This window comes from Haematobia irritans, chromosome 2 (genome assembly GCF_050003625.1).
Source record: "Haematobia irritans isolate KBUSLIRL chromosome 2, ASM5000362v1, whole genome shotgun sequence".
Classification (NCBI taxonomy): domain Eukaryota; kingdom Metazoa; phylum Arthropoda; class Insecta; order Diptera; family Muscidae; genus Haematobia; species Haematobia irritans.
The window spans coordinates 42063414-42082855 of NC_134398.1; the positions used below are offsets into that span (position 1 = coordinate 42063414).

General features: G+C 30.1%; 1 protein-coding gene across 1 annotated transcript in view; it reads right to left on the reverse strand.

Moving 5' to 3' along the window:
* wwk (anoctamin 8 white walker) overlaps positions 1–19442 on the reverse strand; it is a 217643-nt gene that overhangs the window by 49569 nt on the left and 148632 nt on the right. Inside the window, exon 7 of the mRNA XM_075293868.1 lies at positions 9571–9706. Coding sequence (XP_075149983.1) covers positions 9571–9706 — 136 coding nt within the window. The remainder of the gene's footprint in view (positions 1–9570; positions 9707–19442) is intronic.

Here is a 19442-nt window from a genome sequence, read left to right on the forward strand (position 1 = left end):
GCTTCTCTTATAGGCTCCGCAAGCCAAATCTGGGGATCGGTTTATATGGGGGCTATATATAATTATGGACCGATGTGGACCAATTTTTGTATGGTTGTTAGAGACCATATACCAACACCACATACCAAATTTCAACCGGATCGGATGAATTTTGCTGCTCCGGAAGGCTCCGCAAGCCAAATTTGGGAATCGGTTTATATGGGGGCTATACGTAAACGTGGGCCGATATGGCCCATTTTCAATACCATCCGACCTACAACAATAACAACTACTTGTGCCAAGTTTCAAGTCGATAGCTAGTTTCGTTCGGAAGTTAGCGTGATTTCCACAGACGGACGGACAGCCGGACAGACGGACAGACGGACGGACGGACGGACATGCTTAGATCGACTCAGGATTTCACCACGACCCAGAATATATATACTTTATGAGGTCTTAGAGCAATATTTCGATGTGTTACAAACGGAATGACAAAGTTAATATACCCCCATCCTATGGTGGAGGGTATAACAAGTAAGGAAAGCCTAAAGTCGGACGGGGCCAACTATAGTATACCCTGCACCACTTTGTAGATCTAAATTTTCGATCACATCATATCACATCCGTCAAATGTGTTGGGTGCTATATATAAAGGTTTGTCCCAAATACACACATTTAAATATCACTCGATCTGGACAGAATTTGATAGACTTCTACAAAATCTATAGACTCAAAATTAAAGTCGCCTAATGCACTAGGGTGGAACACAATGTTAGTAAAATAATGCGCCACAGTGTGAATATGGGAAACATTTAAATCTGAAGCAATTTTAAGGAAACTTATTTATGATTTATCGCTCGATATATATATGTATTAGAAGTTTAGGAAAATTAGAGTCATTTTTACAACTTTTCGACTAAGCAGTGGCGATTTTACAAGGAAAATGTTGGTATTTTGACAATTTTTATCGAAATCAGAAAAACATATATATTGGAGCTAAATCGGAACCGATTTCAACCAAATTTGGCACGCATAGCTATAATGCTAATTCGACTCCCTGTGCAAAATTTCAATTAAATCGGAGTAAAAGATTGGCCACTGTGGTCCTATGAGTGTAAATCGGGTGAAAGCTATATATGGGAGCTATATCTAAATCTGAACCGATTTCAACCAAATTTGGCACGCATAGCTACAATGCTAATTCTACTCCCTGTGCAAAATTTCAACTAAATCGGAGTTAAAAATTGGCCTCTGTGGTCATATGAGTGTAAATCGGGCGATCGATATATATGGGAGCTAAAATAAATCTGAACCGATTTCAATCAAATTTGGCACGCATAGCTACAATGCTAAATCTACTCCCTGTGCAAAATTTCAACCAAATTGGGCCAAAACTCTGGCTTTTAGGACCATATTACTCCATATCGGGCGAAAGATATATATGGGAGCTAAAATAAATCTGAACCGATTTCAATCAAATTTTGCACACTTGACTATACGACTAAGTATTATGTTTGTACAAAATTTCAAACAAATCGGTATAAAACTCTGGCTTCTAGGACCATATTAGCCCATATCGGGCGAAAGATATATATGGGAGCTATATCTAAATCTGAACCGATTTCAATCAAATTTTGCACACTTGACTATACTACTAATTGTACTCCTAATGCAAAATTTCAACCAAATTCGGCTAAAAATCTGGCTTCTGGGCCATATAAATCCATATCGGGCGAAAGATATATATGGAGCTATATCTAAATCTGAACCGATTTCAATCAAATTTTGCACACTTGACTATATGACTATGTGTTATGTTTGTACAAAATTTCAAGCAAATCGGTATAAAACTCTGGCTGCTGGGTCCATATTAGTGCATATCGGGCGAAAGATATATATGGGAGCTATATCTAAATCTGAACCGATTTCTTCCAAAATCAATAGATTTCTATTCTGACCCAAATTAGGAACATGTGCCAAATATGAAGGCGATCGGAGTTAAATTGCGACCTAGACTTTGATCACAAAAATGTGTTCACAGATAGACGGACGGACAGACAGACAGACGGACATGGTTATATCGACTCAGGGTTCCACCCTGAGCATTATTGCCATCAACACCATGTGTCTATCTCCTTCTGGGTGTTACAGATATATGCACTAACTTATAATACCCTGTTCCACAGTGTGCGCAGGGTATAAAAAGGCCGATTAAATAGTTATATAATTCAGTTTGACAAAATTTTCTATAGAAAAAAAATTTTGACAAAATTTTCTATAGAAAAAAAATTTTGACAAAATTTTCTATAGAAATAAAATTTTGACAAAATTTTCTATAGAAGTAAATTGTTGATAAAATTTCCTATAGAAATAAAATTTTGACAAAATTTTCTATAGTAATAAAATTTTGGTAGATTATTTTTGGCTGTAGCGGCAACCATGATTATGAGCCGATATAGACCAATTTTTGTGTGATTGGGGATCGACTATATATAACTATACCAATATGGACCAATTTTGGCATAGGTGTTACCGGCCATATACTTACACCACGTACCAAATTTCAACCGAATCGGTCTATATAATTATGGACCGATGTGGACACATTTTTGCATGATTGTTAGAGACCATATACTAACACCATGTACCAAATTTCAGCCGGATCGGATGAAGTTTGCTTCTCTTAGAGGCTCCGCAAGCCAAATGTGGGGATCGGTTTATATGGGGCCTATATATAATTATGGACCGATGTGGATCAATTTTTGCACGGTTGTTAGAGACCATATACTAACACCATGTACCATGTACGCTTAGAGGCTCCGCAAGCCTCTAAGAGAAGCAAATCTGGGGATCGGTTTATATGGTGACTATACGTACCGAAATGGCCCATTTGCAATACCATCCGACCTACATCAATAACAACTACTTGTGCGAAGTTTCCGAACAATAGCTTGTTTCGCTCGGAAGTTACATTGGTGTTCTTTGCTTTGTTAAAGAGCTTCCTGCAGGATTTCCTCATATTACTTAACTCCGTAGACGACCATGGTGGTCGATTTTTCCCCATTGGCTTCACTCTAGGGCACGCAGCTTTCAGTGAAATGTTGAAGGCCTTAGTAATCCTCTCCACTTCGTTTTCGATATCTTGCACAGTGCTCATATTTGTCCCTGGTATTTCCGGTATCATCATATTGAACGATTCCCTATACCTATTCCAATCAGCTTCCTAACATTTGGCGAAAATATGGTCTTGGATGTATGAACAACCAATTTCAAACTGATGTAGCGATGATCTGAGAAGCTATGTTCACTTAAAACCTGCCAATCAGATATCATTTCATTCAGTTCTTGCGAGGCCAAGGTGACGTCCAAAACCTCTTGCCTGTTTTTAGTGACAAAGGTTGGGACATCTCCCTTATTGCAAACTACCAAATTAGTACGCAAAATAAACTCTAGGAGTGACTCTCCTCTTGTATTAATGTCACCACTTCCCCATATACTATGATGTGCATTTGCATCGCATCCCATAATGAGTTTTGTCTTTGCTTTCAATGACTCCTCAACCAATATTTGCATTTGGCTAATTCTAAACTGGCAACGGCAGTGTCAGTATTGCACATTGAAGGAAACAGAAACAAGTTGAACTCGTTTTTAGCAATTATACAGGCTCAATTTACATCATTAACAGTATACTGCAATATTTTGAACCCCGGAGTACTTAATTCCCATATTTTGTTTCTATAAACATATGGTTCTTGAATAAGAACTATGTCTATGTCCCCTTTTCATCGGGAGAACTTTTAAGGCAGCACATGCAGCCTTACAATGGTGAAGATTTATCTGGAGGATCCGTATTTTTGCTTTGGAACCATACCGTCCAATGCTGTTTTATTAATAATAGCCATCACAAGGCTGTCTTCAGTAAATGAGGCAAACGATCTTTGATTCTTTTTGGAGGATGACAGGCCATCCGTTGATGGTTCCCTTTTTTCAGCTTCAAGAATTCCTTGAGCCCATTTTAAGGAATCGCTTTGTTTAGCCGATAACGTGCTTTGGTCGACTGATCCCAATTTCTTTAGGATAAACAAAGCATTTCTTCGGAGCCACCGTGGTGCAATGGTTAGCATGCCCGCCTTGCATACACAAGGTCGTGGGTTCGATTCCTGCTTCGACCGAACACCAAAAAGTTTTTCAGCGGTGGATTATCCCACCTCAGTAATGCTGGTGACATTTCTGAGGGTTTCAAAGCTTCTCTAAGTGGTTTCACTGCAATGTGGAACGCCGTTCGGACTCGGCTATAAAAAGGAGGTCCCTTGTCATTGAGCTTAACATGGAATCGGCCAGCACTCAGAATAAAGGGTGATACGGTCAAAATTTGGTCAATATAAACTTGACGTATTTCTTTCAATTTTGCATTAAAAAAACCTGAACACCCCTCATTTTGAAGGTGTGTGTGTGTAGAATGTTGCTCCTATTTTTTGGATTTTGAAATTCACTCTTCAGTTGTCAAAATGCCGTCCAAGCAAGAAGAGAAGCGTATCAAAATTTTGCTCGAGCATCGCGAAAATCCGAGCTACTCGCACGCAAAGCTGGCAAAATCGCTAAAAGTTGCCAAATCAACCGTTACAAATGTATTTAAAGAGCTTGGGGAACGTTTGTCGATAGCCAGGAAGTCTGGATCGGGGGGAAATCGAAAACCTGAAGCCGCTGAGACGACAAAGAGAGTTGGCGGTAGTTTCAAGCGAAACCCTAACCTCTCTCTCCAAGATGCCGCAAATAAGCTGGTTGTGTCGTCTACAACCGTGCATCGAGCCAAAAAACGAGCCGGACTATCGACTTACAAGAAGGTAGTGACTCCAAATCGCGATGATAAACAAAATACAACGGCCAAAGCGCGATCCCGGAGGCTGTACACGACGATGCTGACGAATTTTGACTGCGTGGTAATGGACGACGAAACCTACGTAAAAGCCAACTACAAGCAGCTTCCGGGACAGGAGTTTTATACGGCAAAAGGAAGGGGAAAGGTAGCAGATATTTTCAAGCACATGAAACTGTCAAAGTTCGCAAAGAAATATCTGGTTTGGCAAGCCATCTGTACCTGTGGCTTGAAAAGCAGCATTTTCATAGCTTCCGGGACTGTCAACCAAGAAATTTACGTGAAAGAGTGTTTGAATAAACGTCTGCTGCCTTTCCTGAAGAAACACGGTTGTTCCGTACTGTTGTGGCCGGATCTTGCCATTACGGTAAAAAGGCCATGGAGTGGTACGCCGCCAACAACGTGCAGGTGGTTCCCAAGGACAAGAACCCTCCCAACACGCCAGAGCTCCACCCAATTGAGAAATACTGGGCTATTGTCAAGCGGAACCTAAAGAAGACCAAAAAAACTGCTAAGGACGAGCAGCAGTTCAAGGCAAACTGGCTTTCTGCGGCGAAGAAGGTGGACAAGGTGGCTGTACAAAATCTGATGGCAGGTGTCAAGCGTGAGGCCCAGCAATTCGGATTTGGAAAAGCGAAAGCCTAACTGAATATTTTTCCTGAATTTTATACTAATTGAATTTGAAAAAGAAATTTAATTTGATTTTTTAAATAAACGATTTCACCGATTTACACGCGTTTTCCCTTGACCAAATTTTTACCGTATCACCCTTTAGTCTAAGTGAGCCTGATACATCGGGCTGTCACCTAACCTAACCTAACCTAACCTTCGTTCCTTGAATCTCTTTCGTGAGGGATTACCTCCTTTTGATGTCGTTACTTTAGAAAAGTCTACAGGTCGACTAATTGAGCCTAACTCTTGGTCATTGCCCAAATTTATAACTTCAGTCGATAACCGTCCACTGGGCCCTGAAGTTAGCAACACAGTGGATGACTTTGAATTTCGGACGGACAGAAGGTACAGACGGACAGGTAAAATATGAAGTAAATTCACAGAACAAAACAGAATTGGGAGCTGCAAATGAAAATTATAACATAGAGCCGCTCAGGTTGGGAGGGTAAGATAAAGGCCTGTAAAATAACACCTAATACAGAGCATATTTGTGTAATAGGCTGGAATAGGAATTTTATATGGGAACATAAATAAAATACAACGAATATAGTCGGGTACAAATTTCGTGTAATGCGGGACGCTGTGTAACTTTCTTACAAGAATCCACCCTACGGCGAGTTAGTCCGTGCCATAGAAAAAGTACCCGAGTAAGATAGGGGCACACAAAATAAGACCTACGTCTGCGCATAACAAACTATTAAAGCCGAGTTGACCTTAGTCAAACGAAATTTTCTTTCGTGTTAAGACTCATACCCAGTTTTAAGTCGACTCACTTAACTTTAAGGACAAGGCGAATTCATTGGAAAGTTTTTATACCCTCCACCATAGGATGGGGGTATATTAACTTTGTCATTCCGTTTGTAACACATCGAAATATTGCTCTAAGATCCCATAAAGTATATATATTCTGGGTCGTGGTGAAATTCTGAGTCGATCTGAGCATGTCCGTCCGTCCGTCCGTATGTTGAAATCACGCTAACTTCCGAACGAAACAAGCTATCGACTTGAAACTTGGCACAAGTAGTTGTTATTGATGTAGGTCGGATGGTATTGCAAATGGGCCATATCGGTCCACTTTTACGTATAGCCGCATATAAAAGGACCCCCAAATTTGGCTTGCGATTGCTCTAAGAGAAGCAAATTTCATCCGATCCGGCTAAAATTTGGTACATGGTGTTAGTATATGGTCTCTAATAACCATGAAAAAATTGGTCCATATCGGTCCATAATTATATATAGCCCCCATATAAACCGATCCCCCGATTTGGCTTGCGGAGCCTCTAAGAGATGCAAATTGCATCCGATCCGGCTGAAATTTGGTACATGGTATTGGTATATGTTCTCTAATGACCATGCAAAAATTGGTCCACATCAGTCCATAATTATATATAGCCCCCATATAAATCAATTCCCAGATTTGTCCTCCGGAGCCTCTTGGAGGGGCAAAATTCATCCGATCAGGTTGAAATTTGCAACGTGGTGTTAGTATAAGGCCGCTAATATCGATGCGAAAATTAGTCCATATCGGTCTATAGTTATATATAGCCGATCCCCAATCACACAAAAATTGGTCCATACCGGTTCATATTCATGGTTGCCACTCGAGCCAAAAATAATCTACCAAAATTTTATTTTTATGGAAAACATTGTCAAAATGTTATTTCTATAGAAAATTTTGTCAAAATTTTATTTCTTTAGAAAATTTTGTAAAAATTTTATTTCTATAGAAAATTTTTTTAAAAATTTTATTTCTATAGAAAATTTTGTAAAAAATTTATTTCTATAGAAAATTTTGTAAAAATTTTATTTCTATAGAAAATTTTGTCAAAATTTTATTTCTATAGAAAATTTTGTCAAAATTTTATTTCTTTAGAAACTTTAAACTTAGTTATATACGTATTTAATCGGCCTTTTTATACCCTGCGCCACACTGTGGAACAGGGTATTATAAGTTAGTGCATATGTTTGTAACACCCAGAAGGAGACGAGATAGACACATGGTGTCTTTGGCAATAATGCTCAGGGTGGGTCCCTGAGTCGATATAACCATGTCCGTCTGTCCGTCCGTCCGTCCGTCCGTCCGTCTGTCTGTGAACACATTTTTGTGATCAAAGTCTAGGTCGCAATTTAAGTCCAATCGCCTTCAAATTTGGCACGTGTTCCTTATTTGAGTCAGAATAGAACCCTATTGATTTTGGAAGAAATCGGTTCAGATTTAGATATAGCTCCCATATATATCTTTCACCCGACATGTACTAATATGGACCCAGCAGCCAGAGTTTTATACCGATTTGCTTGAAATTTTGTACAAACATAACACTTAGTCGTATAGTCAAGTGTGCAAAATTTTATTGAAATCGGTTCAGATTTAGATATAGCTCCCATATATATCTTTCGCCCGATATTAACTTATATGGCCCCAGAAGCCAGATTTTTGGCCGAATTTGGTTGAAATTTTGCACTAAGAGTACAATTAGCAGTATAGTCAAGTGTGCAAATTTTGATTGAAATCGGTTCAGATTTAGATGTAGCTCCCATATATATATTTCGCCCGATATAGTTGAAATTTCGCACAGGGAGTAGATTTAGCATTGCAGCTCTGCGTGCCAAATTTGGTTGAAATCGGTTCAGATTTAGATATATCTCCCATATATATATTTCGCCCGATATGGACTTATATGGACCCAGAAACCAGAGTTTTATCCCGATTAGCTTGAAATTTTGCATAAGGAGTACAATTGGTAGTATAGTTATGTGTGCCAAATTTGATTAAAATCGGTTCAGATTTAGATATAGCTTCCATATATATTTTTCGACCGATATGGACTTATATGGCCCCAGAAGCCAGAGTTTTGGCCCAATTTGGTTGAAATTTTGCACACAGAGTAAAATTAGCATTGTAGCTATGCGTGCCAAATTTGGTTGAAATCGGTTCAGATTTAGATATAGTTCCCATATATAGCTTTCGCCCGATTTACACTCATATGACCACAGAGGCCAATTTTTTTGTTCCGATTTAGTTGAAATTTTGCACAGGAAGTAGAATTGGCATTTTAGCTATGCGTGCCAAATTTGGTTGAAATCGGTTCAGATTTAGATATAGCTCCCATATGTATGTTTTTCTGATTTCGACAAAAATGGTCAAAATACCATTTTCCTTGTAAAATCGCCACTGCTTTGTCGAAAAGTTGTAAAAATGACTCTAATTTTCCTGAACTTCTAATACATATATCTCGAGCGATAAATCATAAATAAACTTTTGCCAAGTTTCCTTAAAATTGCTTCAGATTTAAATGTTTCCCATATTTTTTTTACTAAAATTGTGTTCCACCCTAGTGCATTAGCCGACTTAAATTTTGAGTCTATAGATTTTGTAGAAGTCTATCAAATTCTGTCCAGATCGAGTGATATTTAAATGTATGTATTTGGGACAAACCTTTATTTATAGCCCCCAACACATTTGACGGATGTGATATGGTATCGAAAATTTAGATCTACAAAGTGGTGCAGGGTATAATATAGTAGGCCCCGCCCGACTTTAGACTTTCCTTACTTGTTTAATTTAATATATACTATGTATGGACTACCTTGTAATTTAGAAAACGGTGTTAGGAAATTTTAAGATACCTTGCCATCGGCAAGTGTTACCGCAACCCAACTAATTCGATTGTGGATGTCAGTCTTTAGTAGAAGTTTCTACGCAATCCATGGTGGAGGGTACATAAGCTTCGGCCTGGCCGAACTTACGGCCGTATATACTTGTTTTTTTTACTTTTGGACAAGGAAAAATACTTTATATCAGAGAAATGCGTCTTCTATGCTAAGCTGATTTTGCATTCGAATTTTAAAGACACAAAATCATTGGAAATATTTTTTCCAGGGTATAATAGTTCTCAAATTTAAAAAGAGTTGTGTACGAGATCATATAATCGACTTAGCCCGACTTTACCAATGTTCTCTTAGTGGCGAGCATATTTGACTAATTTTATAGCACTTATTATTATTTTATTTCTTTTCTTATGCCTCATACATAATTAACTCACCTTTATCATTTAACCATACAGCCAGTTTATAATAGGCCTCATCCATAAGGGTTATAGCACCAGCCAACAAAACTTTGGGTATAACACTCAAGCAGCAAAGGACACCACTTTCCGGTAGCTTGGAATCCCACCAATCCTAGCAAAAAGAATGGAACAAAAAATAAGAAAAGATGAAAAAATTAATTAAATACGACAAGACAAGAGCTACTTTTGTTTAACAGACAATCAAGTTGTATAGTAAGGAAATTTTATGAATTTATAAAATATGTTTAACAGTTTCCATTTATGGTTTATATTTTTTGTGCTGTTTTTCTTCTCTTATTTCTTTTGTTTAAATTAGCGTCAGTGGGTTGAAAGAATAGAACGAATGACAGGCGAGAATATAAGGATAAGAATAGAAATAACTCACTGCTGTTGTATGAAAATAAGGCATCTTCATTTAATGGATTTTCTAATTGTTCTACTTTTTTGCTTTCATAGAAAAAACAAAAAAAAACTCTACAATGATTTTTATATTTCATTATGTTTGATTATAATTTATGATCTTTTTCTAAGAAGCTTATGATTAATGATTATTAAATTAAAATTTAATGAGTGAAATAAAATAAATTTACAGTGATACAAAAGTTAGGAGACAAATTTACATTGGTCCAGTCCTTTAATAACAATATACAAAAATCAAATTAAATACCAATGTGCGTATAAGTGTTAATAATTGATTTTTTTATTTTTTTCGTTCCGTATACGCATTAGTGTACATTAGTAATTAGCAAAAATAAAAAAAAAAACTGAAATTATCACAGACGACTATGTTGTTTACTAAGCTGCTAATGCGTTTTTTACAATTGTAATAATCATGATAATATCAAATGTATAACTTTACGGAAATTATATGGTTAAGGCAAATTACGCAATGAGAGATATGGGATAGTCCTGGTGGTGGTAAACGACATTTTAAATTTCATTTATCAAAAACTAATTAATTATTTTATTCGGTGAAGTTAAACAATTTTTAAGTTGTTCGAAAATTAATGATTATTACCTTTGTAGTTACAATTGGAATAAACTATTTTGAATATTTTAAGTAGAATCTATAAGAAAGGGTACCTACATAAAAGGTCTTCCTATAAGAAATGATATTTTGGAAGTAAAAAAACAAACTTTTTGCTATGATAAAGAAATTCTTCGAAATTTTAATTCCATAGAAAATTTCCTGGAAATTTTATTTCCATACAAAATTTCCTGGAAATTTTAATCCCATAGAAAATTTCGTGGAAATTTTAATACCATAGAAAATTTCATGGAAGTTTTAATTCCATAGAAAATTTCCTAGAAATGTTATTTCTATAGAAAATTTCATCAAAATTTTATTTCTACAGAAAATTTCATCGAAATTTTATTTCTAAAGAGAATATTTCGTCAAAATTTAATTTCTATAGAACATTTTGTCAAAATTTTATATCCATAGAAATATCGCCAAAATTGTAAATAGAAAATTTCATCGATATTTTATTTCTATATAGAAAATTTCGTCGAAATTTTATTTCTATAGAAATTTTTGTCGAAACTTTATTCTTATAGAGATTTTTTTAGGAAGTTTTGTCGAAATTTTATTTCTATAGAAAATTTCGTCGAATTAAAAGTCTATAGAAAATTTTGTCAAAATTTTATTTCTACAGAAAATGTTGTCAAAATTTTATTTCTATAGATTTTTTTCACAACTTTATTTCTGCAGAAAATTTTGTCAAAATTTTATTTCTATACAAAATTTTATTTCTATAGAAAATTTTATTTCTATAGAAAATTTTCTAAAAATTTTATTTCTATATAAAATTTTGTCACAAACTTTATTTCACAATGAATTATTGTTCGAGCTTTTATGGAAAAAGGCGTTTTCTTTTCAATGCATTTGTTGATCGAGTTCCCTAATGTTCTTTGCCAATAAAAGCTCGAATAATAATTAGTTATAAATTAAAATTATGCATTTGGACGTTAATCGCCTGTTTCGGTATGAGGCTAAAATTAAAAAAAAAAAACAAAATTATTTCTATTATTGGAATTCTAGAGAAAATTTTGTCAAAATTTTATTTCTATGAACAATTTTATTTTTATAGAGATAAACTTTTTCCATATCCTTATATGGAAAATGGTTAAAAATTTTATTTCTGTTGAATAATTTTTCACAATTTTATTACTATAGAAAATTTCCTCAAAAGTTTATTTCTATACATAATTTCGACACCATTTCATTTCAAAATTTTATTTTTTATAGAGGTACAATTTTTGCCAACATCTTATTTATTTGGAAAATTTTGTCAAAATTTATTTCTATAGAAGATTTTGTCAAAATTTTCTTTCTATAGAAGATTTTTTCACAATTTTATTTCTATAGAAAATTTCCTCAAAATTTTATTTCTATACAAAATTTCGACACCATTTTATTTCTATACAACATTTCTTCAAAATTTTATTTCTTAAGAATTTTTTTTCGAATTTTATTTCTATAGAAAATTGTGTCAACATTTTATTTCCATCAAAAATTGTTGTTAAAATCTTATTCGTATAGAAAATTTGGCCTCAAATTGATCTCTACAGAAAATTTTGTCAAAATTTTATTTCTATAGAAAATTTTGTCGAAATTTTATTTCTAAAGAGATTTTTGCCGATATTTTATTTCTATAGAAATTTTTTTCATAATTTTATTTCTATAGAAGATTTTTTCACCATTTTATTTCTATAGCAAATTTCCTCGAAATTGTATTTTTCTACAAAATTTCGACACCATTTGATTTCTATAGAACATTTCTTCGAAATTGTGTTCCTTTAGATTTTTTTCGAAATTTTATTTCTATAGAAAATTTTGTCTAAATTTTATTTCTATAGAAAATTTTGTCAAAATTTTATTTAACATTTCTTCGAAATTTTATTTTTATAGAAAATTTGTCAAAATTTTATTTCTATAGAAAATTTCGTTGAACTTTTATATCCATAGAAAGTATCGCGAACATTGTATATCTATAGAAAATTTTGTCAAAATTTTATTTCTACAGAAAATTTTGCTAAAATTTTATGTCTATAGAAAATTTGTCAAAATTTTATTTCTATAGGAAATTTTGTAGAAAATGAATTTTTACTGAAATTTTTGTAGCAATGTTATTTCTCAAAAAAATTTTGCTAAAATTTTAGTAGTATCGAACATTTTGTCAACATTTTCATTTTATAGAAAATTTTCTAAAAATATTATTTATATAAAATTTTTTCACAATTTTATTTCTATAGAAAATTTAGTCAAATTTTTGTTTTTATAGAAAATTTTGTCAAAATTTTAATTCAATAGAACATTTTTTTCATAATTTTATTTCTGTAGAAAATTTTGTCAAAATTTTAATTCTATAGAACATTTTTTTCACAATTTTATTTCTATAGAAAATTTCGCCGAATTTTATTTCTGTAGAAAATTTCGTCAACATTTTAAATCTATAGAAAATTTCGTCTAAATTTTATTTCTATAAAAAATTTCGTCGCAATTTTATTTCTATAGCAAATTTTGTCAAAATTTTATTTCTATAGAACATTTAATTTTTTTTCTATAGAGATTTTGGTCGATATTTTTGAAAATTAAAAATTCCATCTTAATCCCGAAAATTTCAAAATTTTTATAAGGAAAACTTCTTTGGCTCATATCTATATGCGCCCTAGAGTGAAAATGAACATAATTCGTGATTACTCCTAGAAAATCGAAAATTCCACCCAAGTCCTGAAAAATTCGAAATTTTTTTTATGAAAAACTTCTGTTGCTAATACACCGAAAAAAACTCTGTAGTTAAATTAACGCTAAATTTAACTTATTATTATTGCAACAAAATTATTTGTTTGTAGTTAAATTTTATTTTTTTTTTCGAAATTTTCCATAACTTAATGCAATTTTCCTTTTTTTAAGTGGGTATAAAGTTCAATGACCGTACACTTATGTTCAATATGAACTAAAGCAAAAGACAATTTTTTTTAATTAATATCTAAAAAATAGTAAGAATGAACTGCAGTATGATTAAAATGACCATGATTTAGAGCCAATGATTTTGTTAATTATTTTTAGTTGATTTTTTCTTTTGTGAGAGGGTATTAAATTTACCAGGGCATTAATTTTTCCTGGTTTTTACAACTCTTTATGGAAATCTCAAAATGTGGAGTATAATTTAGTCAATTTTTCTGAGTTTCTCGTAAGGCTCTAATAAAAGCAATAAATTTCAGAGCCAACCCGCCATATATGTCATAAAGTACAAAAACATTTAAGGTCATAATTGATAAACATGCACTTTTAACATGATATTCAATTAAATCATTTACCAGACTAAATGCCTACTAATTCTACACTCAAGTGTATACTTGTCTCGAACATTTTATGAACTAAACGTGGGTACAAAGTTCAATGACCGCACACTTAAGTTCAATATGAACTAAAGCAAAATAAAAATTACTTCAATTCATACCCAAAAAATAGTAAGAATGAACTACAGTATGATTAAAATCGCCAATGATTTTGTTCATTACTTATTGTTGATTTTTTCTTTTGTGAGAGGGTGTAATTTCGTGAGTTGTAGTTCAAAAGAACACCAGGACATTAAATCTTCCTGGTTTTAACAACTATTTATGGAAATCTTAAAATGTGGAGTTTAATTTAAACCATTTTTCTGTGTTTCTCGTAAGACTCTAATAAAATAAATTAAATTTCCAAGCCAAACCCCCTATATGTCATAAAGTACGAAAACATTTAGGGTCATAATTGATAAACATGCACTTTTAACATGATATTCAATTAAATCATTTACGAGACTAAATGCCTTCTAATTCTACACTCAAGTGTATACTTGTGTCTGGAAGTGGCACACACACACTCACATACTCATCTGATACTCACTTGTGAAGAGAGAGAGAGAAGTGATATAAAGTGAGTGCGACACTCACAATGTAGTGCATACAATAATGTGTCCTTTAACACTTCCTCGGTATGCTCGTAATTGCCATTAATTGAGGGTACCTTTCTGTTTCACTTAAAAATTTTCAGCCACTTTTTTTAATGAATAATTAACTCAAATAATTTTTTATACCTTAATATTTACTTGTGCAGGGTTAAAACTGAAAAAATATTATAGTCTTACAATGCCATTGGACACGCAATATATACCTAGAGAAAGCTTAATACCACAATTGCTTAAGTCAACTGTGGGTTAGAAATTCATTATGATACAGAGAACCGGAATGATCCACAAGAATTATGGGAAGTATGAACGTATATCAATGACGGTGGCCACCGTTGGTAGAATTCTACCACAAATGGTAGATTTTTCACGGTTTGTTAGATTGGTAGAATACTTGATGTTTTGGTAGATTTTGCACAATACATCTCTCCACCTAAGAGGTTCATTAATATTCTATAGAAATAAAATTTTCACAAAATTTTTTATGGAAATAAAATTTTATAAAAATTGTATTGAAATAAATTTTTGACAAAATTTTCTATAGAAATATAAATAATTGTATAATTCGATATAATGCATTTGGACGTCAATTGCCTGTTTCATTATCAGGCTAACATGAAATATAATAAGCAACGATGAGCCCGTCGTAAAACTAAGAAAAACACGACTAATGTACGCGTTAGAATTGTTGTTGTATCCTGGAAACCAGTTTCTGTTAATTGTCATATGTTGTAGTTGACTGTAGAAACAATAAGCATTGTTCGACTGTTCACCACTTAGGTGAATTCTAACAAATTAGCTTTCTAAAAATAAATTTCGTGTTGTTGCATTACTATGTAACAAAACGAAATAAAAATAAGATTAAGGGACTTCTAAGTTATATGAAAAGATGATGTACAGTGGGAGAAAAGATGATTCAATTTGTAAGAGGAAATTTCCCAAATGTTTTCTCCATAAGGAGTTAGCATAAAGGGCCCAAAATTGAGTTATCTCTCCCAGCCAGATCTATACTAAAGGCTGTGGAAAGGTTCATTCGCCCGAACCGAAACATGTACAGTCCAGGCGTGTATAGATTGGTATCTGGCGTTTTCTTTTCAATGGCTCTATTAACCATGTTCCTTAATCTATATCTGTCCATAAAGCTCGAAAAATAATTGTATAATTAGATATAATGCATTTGGACGTCAATTGCCTGTTTCATTATCAGGCTAACATGAAATATAATAAAATTTTGACAAAATTTTCTATAGAAATAAAATGTTGACAAAATTTTATATAGAAATAAAATTTTCTATAGAAATAAAATTTTGACAAAATTTTCTGAAGAAATAAAATTTTGACAAAATTTTCTGAAGAAATAAAATTTTGACAAAAAATTTCTATAGAAATAAAAATTTGACGAAAATTTATATAGAAATAAAATTTTTACAAAACTTTATATAGAAATAAAATTTTCACAAAATTTTCTATAGAAATGAAATTTTGACAAAATTTCCTATAGACATAAAACTTTGACAAAACTTTATATAAAAATAAAATTTTTACAAAACTTTATAAAGAAATAAAATTTTCTCAAAATGTTCTATAGAAATAAATTTTTGACAAAATTTTCTATAGAAATAAAATTTTGACAAAATTTTCTATAGAAATAAAATTTTGACAAAAATTTTTATAGAAATAAAATTTTGACAAAATTTTTTATAGAAATAAAATTTGGCAAACTTTTATTTAGAAATACAATTTTAGGAAAAGTTTCTTTAGAAATAAAATTTTACCAAAATTTTCTATAGAAATAAAAATTTGAAAAACTTTTCTATAGAGAAACAAATTTTGATAAAATAAAAATTTGACGAAACTTTATATAGAAATACGATTTTTACAAAACTTTATATAGAAATAAAATTTTCACAAAATTTTCTATAGAAATAAAATTTTTTATAGAAATAACATTTTGACGAAATTTCCTATAGAAATAAAATTTTGACAAAATTTTCTATAGAAATAAAATTTTGACAAAATTTTCTATAGAAATAAAATTTTGACAAAATTTTCTATAGAAATAAAATTTTGACAAAATTTTTTATAGAAATAAAATTTGGCAAACTTTTATTTAGAAATACAATTTTAGGAAAAGTTTCTTTAGAAATAAAATTTTACCAAAATTTTCTATAGAAATAAAAATTTGAAAAACTTTTCTATAGAAATAAAATTTTTACAAAACTTTATATAGAAATAAAATTTTTACAAAATTTTCTATAGAAATAAAATTTTGACGAAATTTTCTATAGAAATAAAATTTTCTATAGAAATAAAATTTTTACAAAACTTTATATAGAAATAAAATTTTGACAATATATTCTAAAGAAATAAAATTTTGACAAAATTTTCTATAGAAATAAATTTTTTACAAAAATAAATAAAATTTTATAAAAATTGTATTGAAATAAATTTTTGACAAAATTTTCTATAGAAATAAAATGTTGACAAAATTTTATATAGAAATAAAATTTTCTATAGAAATAAAATTTTGACTAAATTTTCTGAAGAAATAAAATTTTGACAAAAATTTTCTATAGAAATAAAATTTTGACAAAATTTTCTATAGAAATAAAATTTTGACAAAATTTTTTATAGAAATAAAATTTGGCAAACTTTTATTTAGAAATACAATTTTAGGAAAAGTTTCTTTAGAAATAAAATTTTACCAAAATTTTCTATAGAAATAAAAATTTGAAAAACTTTTCTATAGAAATAAAATTTTTACAAAACTTTATATAGAAATAAAATTTTTACAAAATTTTCTGTAGAAATAAAATGTTGACGAAATTTTCTATAGAAATAAAATTTTACCAAAATTTTCTATAGAAAGAAAATGTTGACAAAATTTTATATAGAAATAAAATTTTTACAAAACTTAATATAGAAATAAAATTTTGACAATATTTTCTAAAGAAATAAAATTTTGACAAAATTTTCTATAGAAATAATTTTTTTACAAAAATAAATAAAATTTTATAGAAATTGTATTGAAATAAATTGTTGACAAAATTTTATATAGAAATAAAATTTTCTATAGAAATAAAATTTTGACAAAATTTTCTGAAGAAATAAAATTTTGACAAAAATTTTCTATAGAAATAAAAATTTGACAAAACTTTATATAGAAATAAAATTTTTACAAAACTTTATATAGAAATAAAATTTTCACAAAATTTTCTATAGAAATGAAATTTTGACAAAATTTTCTATAGACATAAAAATTTGACAAAATTTTCTATAGAAGTAAAATTTTGACAAAACTTTTTATAGAAATAAAATTTGGCAAACTTTTATTTAGAAATACAATTTTAGGAAAAGTTTCTTTAGAAATAAAATTTTACCAAAATTTTCTATAGAAATAAAAATTTGAAAAACTTTTCCATAGAGAAAAAAATTTTGATAAAATAAAAATTTGACGAAACTTTATATAGAAATACAATTTTTACAAAACTTTATATAGAAATAAAATTTTGACAAAATTTTCTATAGAAATAAGATTTTCTATAGAAATAAAATTTTGACGAAATTTCTTATAGAAATAAAATTTTGACAAAATTTTCTATAGAAATAAAATTTTGACAAAATTTTCTGAAGAAATAAAATTTTGACAAAATTTTCTGAAGAAATAAAAATTTGACGAAACTTTATATAGAAATAAAATTTTCTATAGAAATGAAATTTTGACAAAATTTTCTATAGACATAAAAATTTGACAAAACTTTATATAAAATTTTTATAGAAATAAAATTTTCGCAAAATTTTCTATAGAAATAAAATTTTGACAAAATTTTCTATAGAAATAAAATTTTGACAAAATTTTTTATAGAAATAAAATTTGGCAAACTTTTATTTAGAAATACAATTTTAGGAAAAGTTTCTTTAGAAATAAAATTTTACCAAAATATTCTATAGAAATAAAATTTTACCAAAATTTTCTATAGAAATAAAATTTTGAAACAATTTTCTTAGAGAAAAAAAATTTTGACAAAGTTTTCTATAGAAATAAAATTTTTACAAAACTTTATATAGAAATAAAATTTTTACAAAATTTTCTATAGAAATAAAATTTTGACGAAATTTTCTATAGAAATAAAATTTTGACGAAATTTTCTATAGAAATAAAATTTTACCAAAATTTTCTATAGAAAGAAAATGTTGACAAAATTTTATATAGAAATAAAATGTTCACAAAATTTTCTATAGAAATAAAATTTTTACAAAACTTTATATAGGAATAAAATTTTGACAATATTTTCTAAAGAAATAAAATTTTGACAAAATTTTCTATAGAAATAAAAATTTGACGAAACTTTATATAGAAATAAAATTTTTACAAAACTTAGAAATAAAATTTTCACAAATTTTTCTATAGAATTAAAATTTTGACAACATTTTCTATAGAAATAAAATTTTCACAAAATTTTCTATTGAAATAAAATTTTGACAAAATTTTCTATAGAAATAAAATTTTGACAAAATTTTCTATAGAAAAAAATTTGAAAATATTTTCTATAGAAATAAAATTTTGACAAAATTTTCTTTAGACATAAAAATTTTACAAAATGTTCTATAGAAATAAAATTTTGACAATATTTTCTACAGAAATAAAATTTTGACAATATTTTCTATGGAAATACAATTTGGACACAATTTTCTATAGAAATACAATTTGGACAAAATTTTCCAAATATTTAGATAAAAATATAAAACATTTCTTCCGAAGAAAAAGAGAGCAGCCATTACATTTTTCTTTGATCACTTTCGAAATATCTGGATACTGTTTTTGGAAAACACTGTTATCGTGATACAATATATGCAATATGAGCTAAAAATGTTTTCTGGTTTACTTTTTGA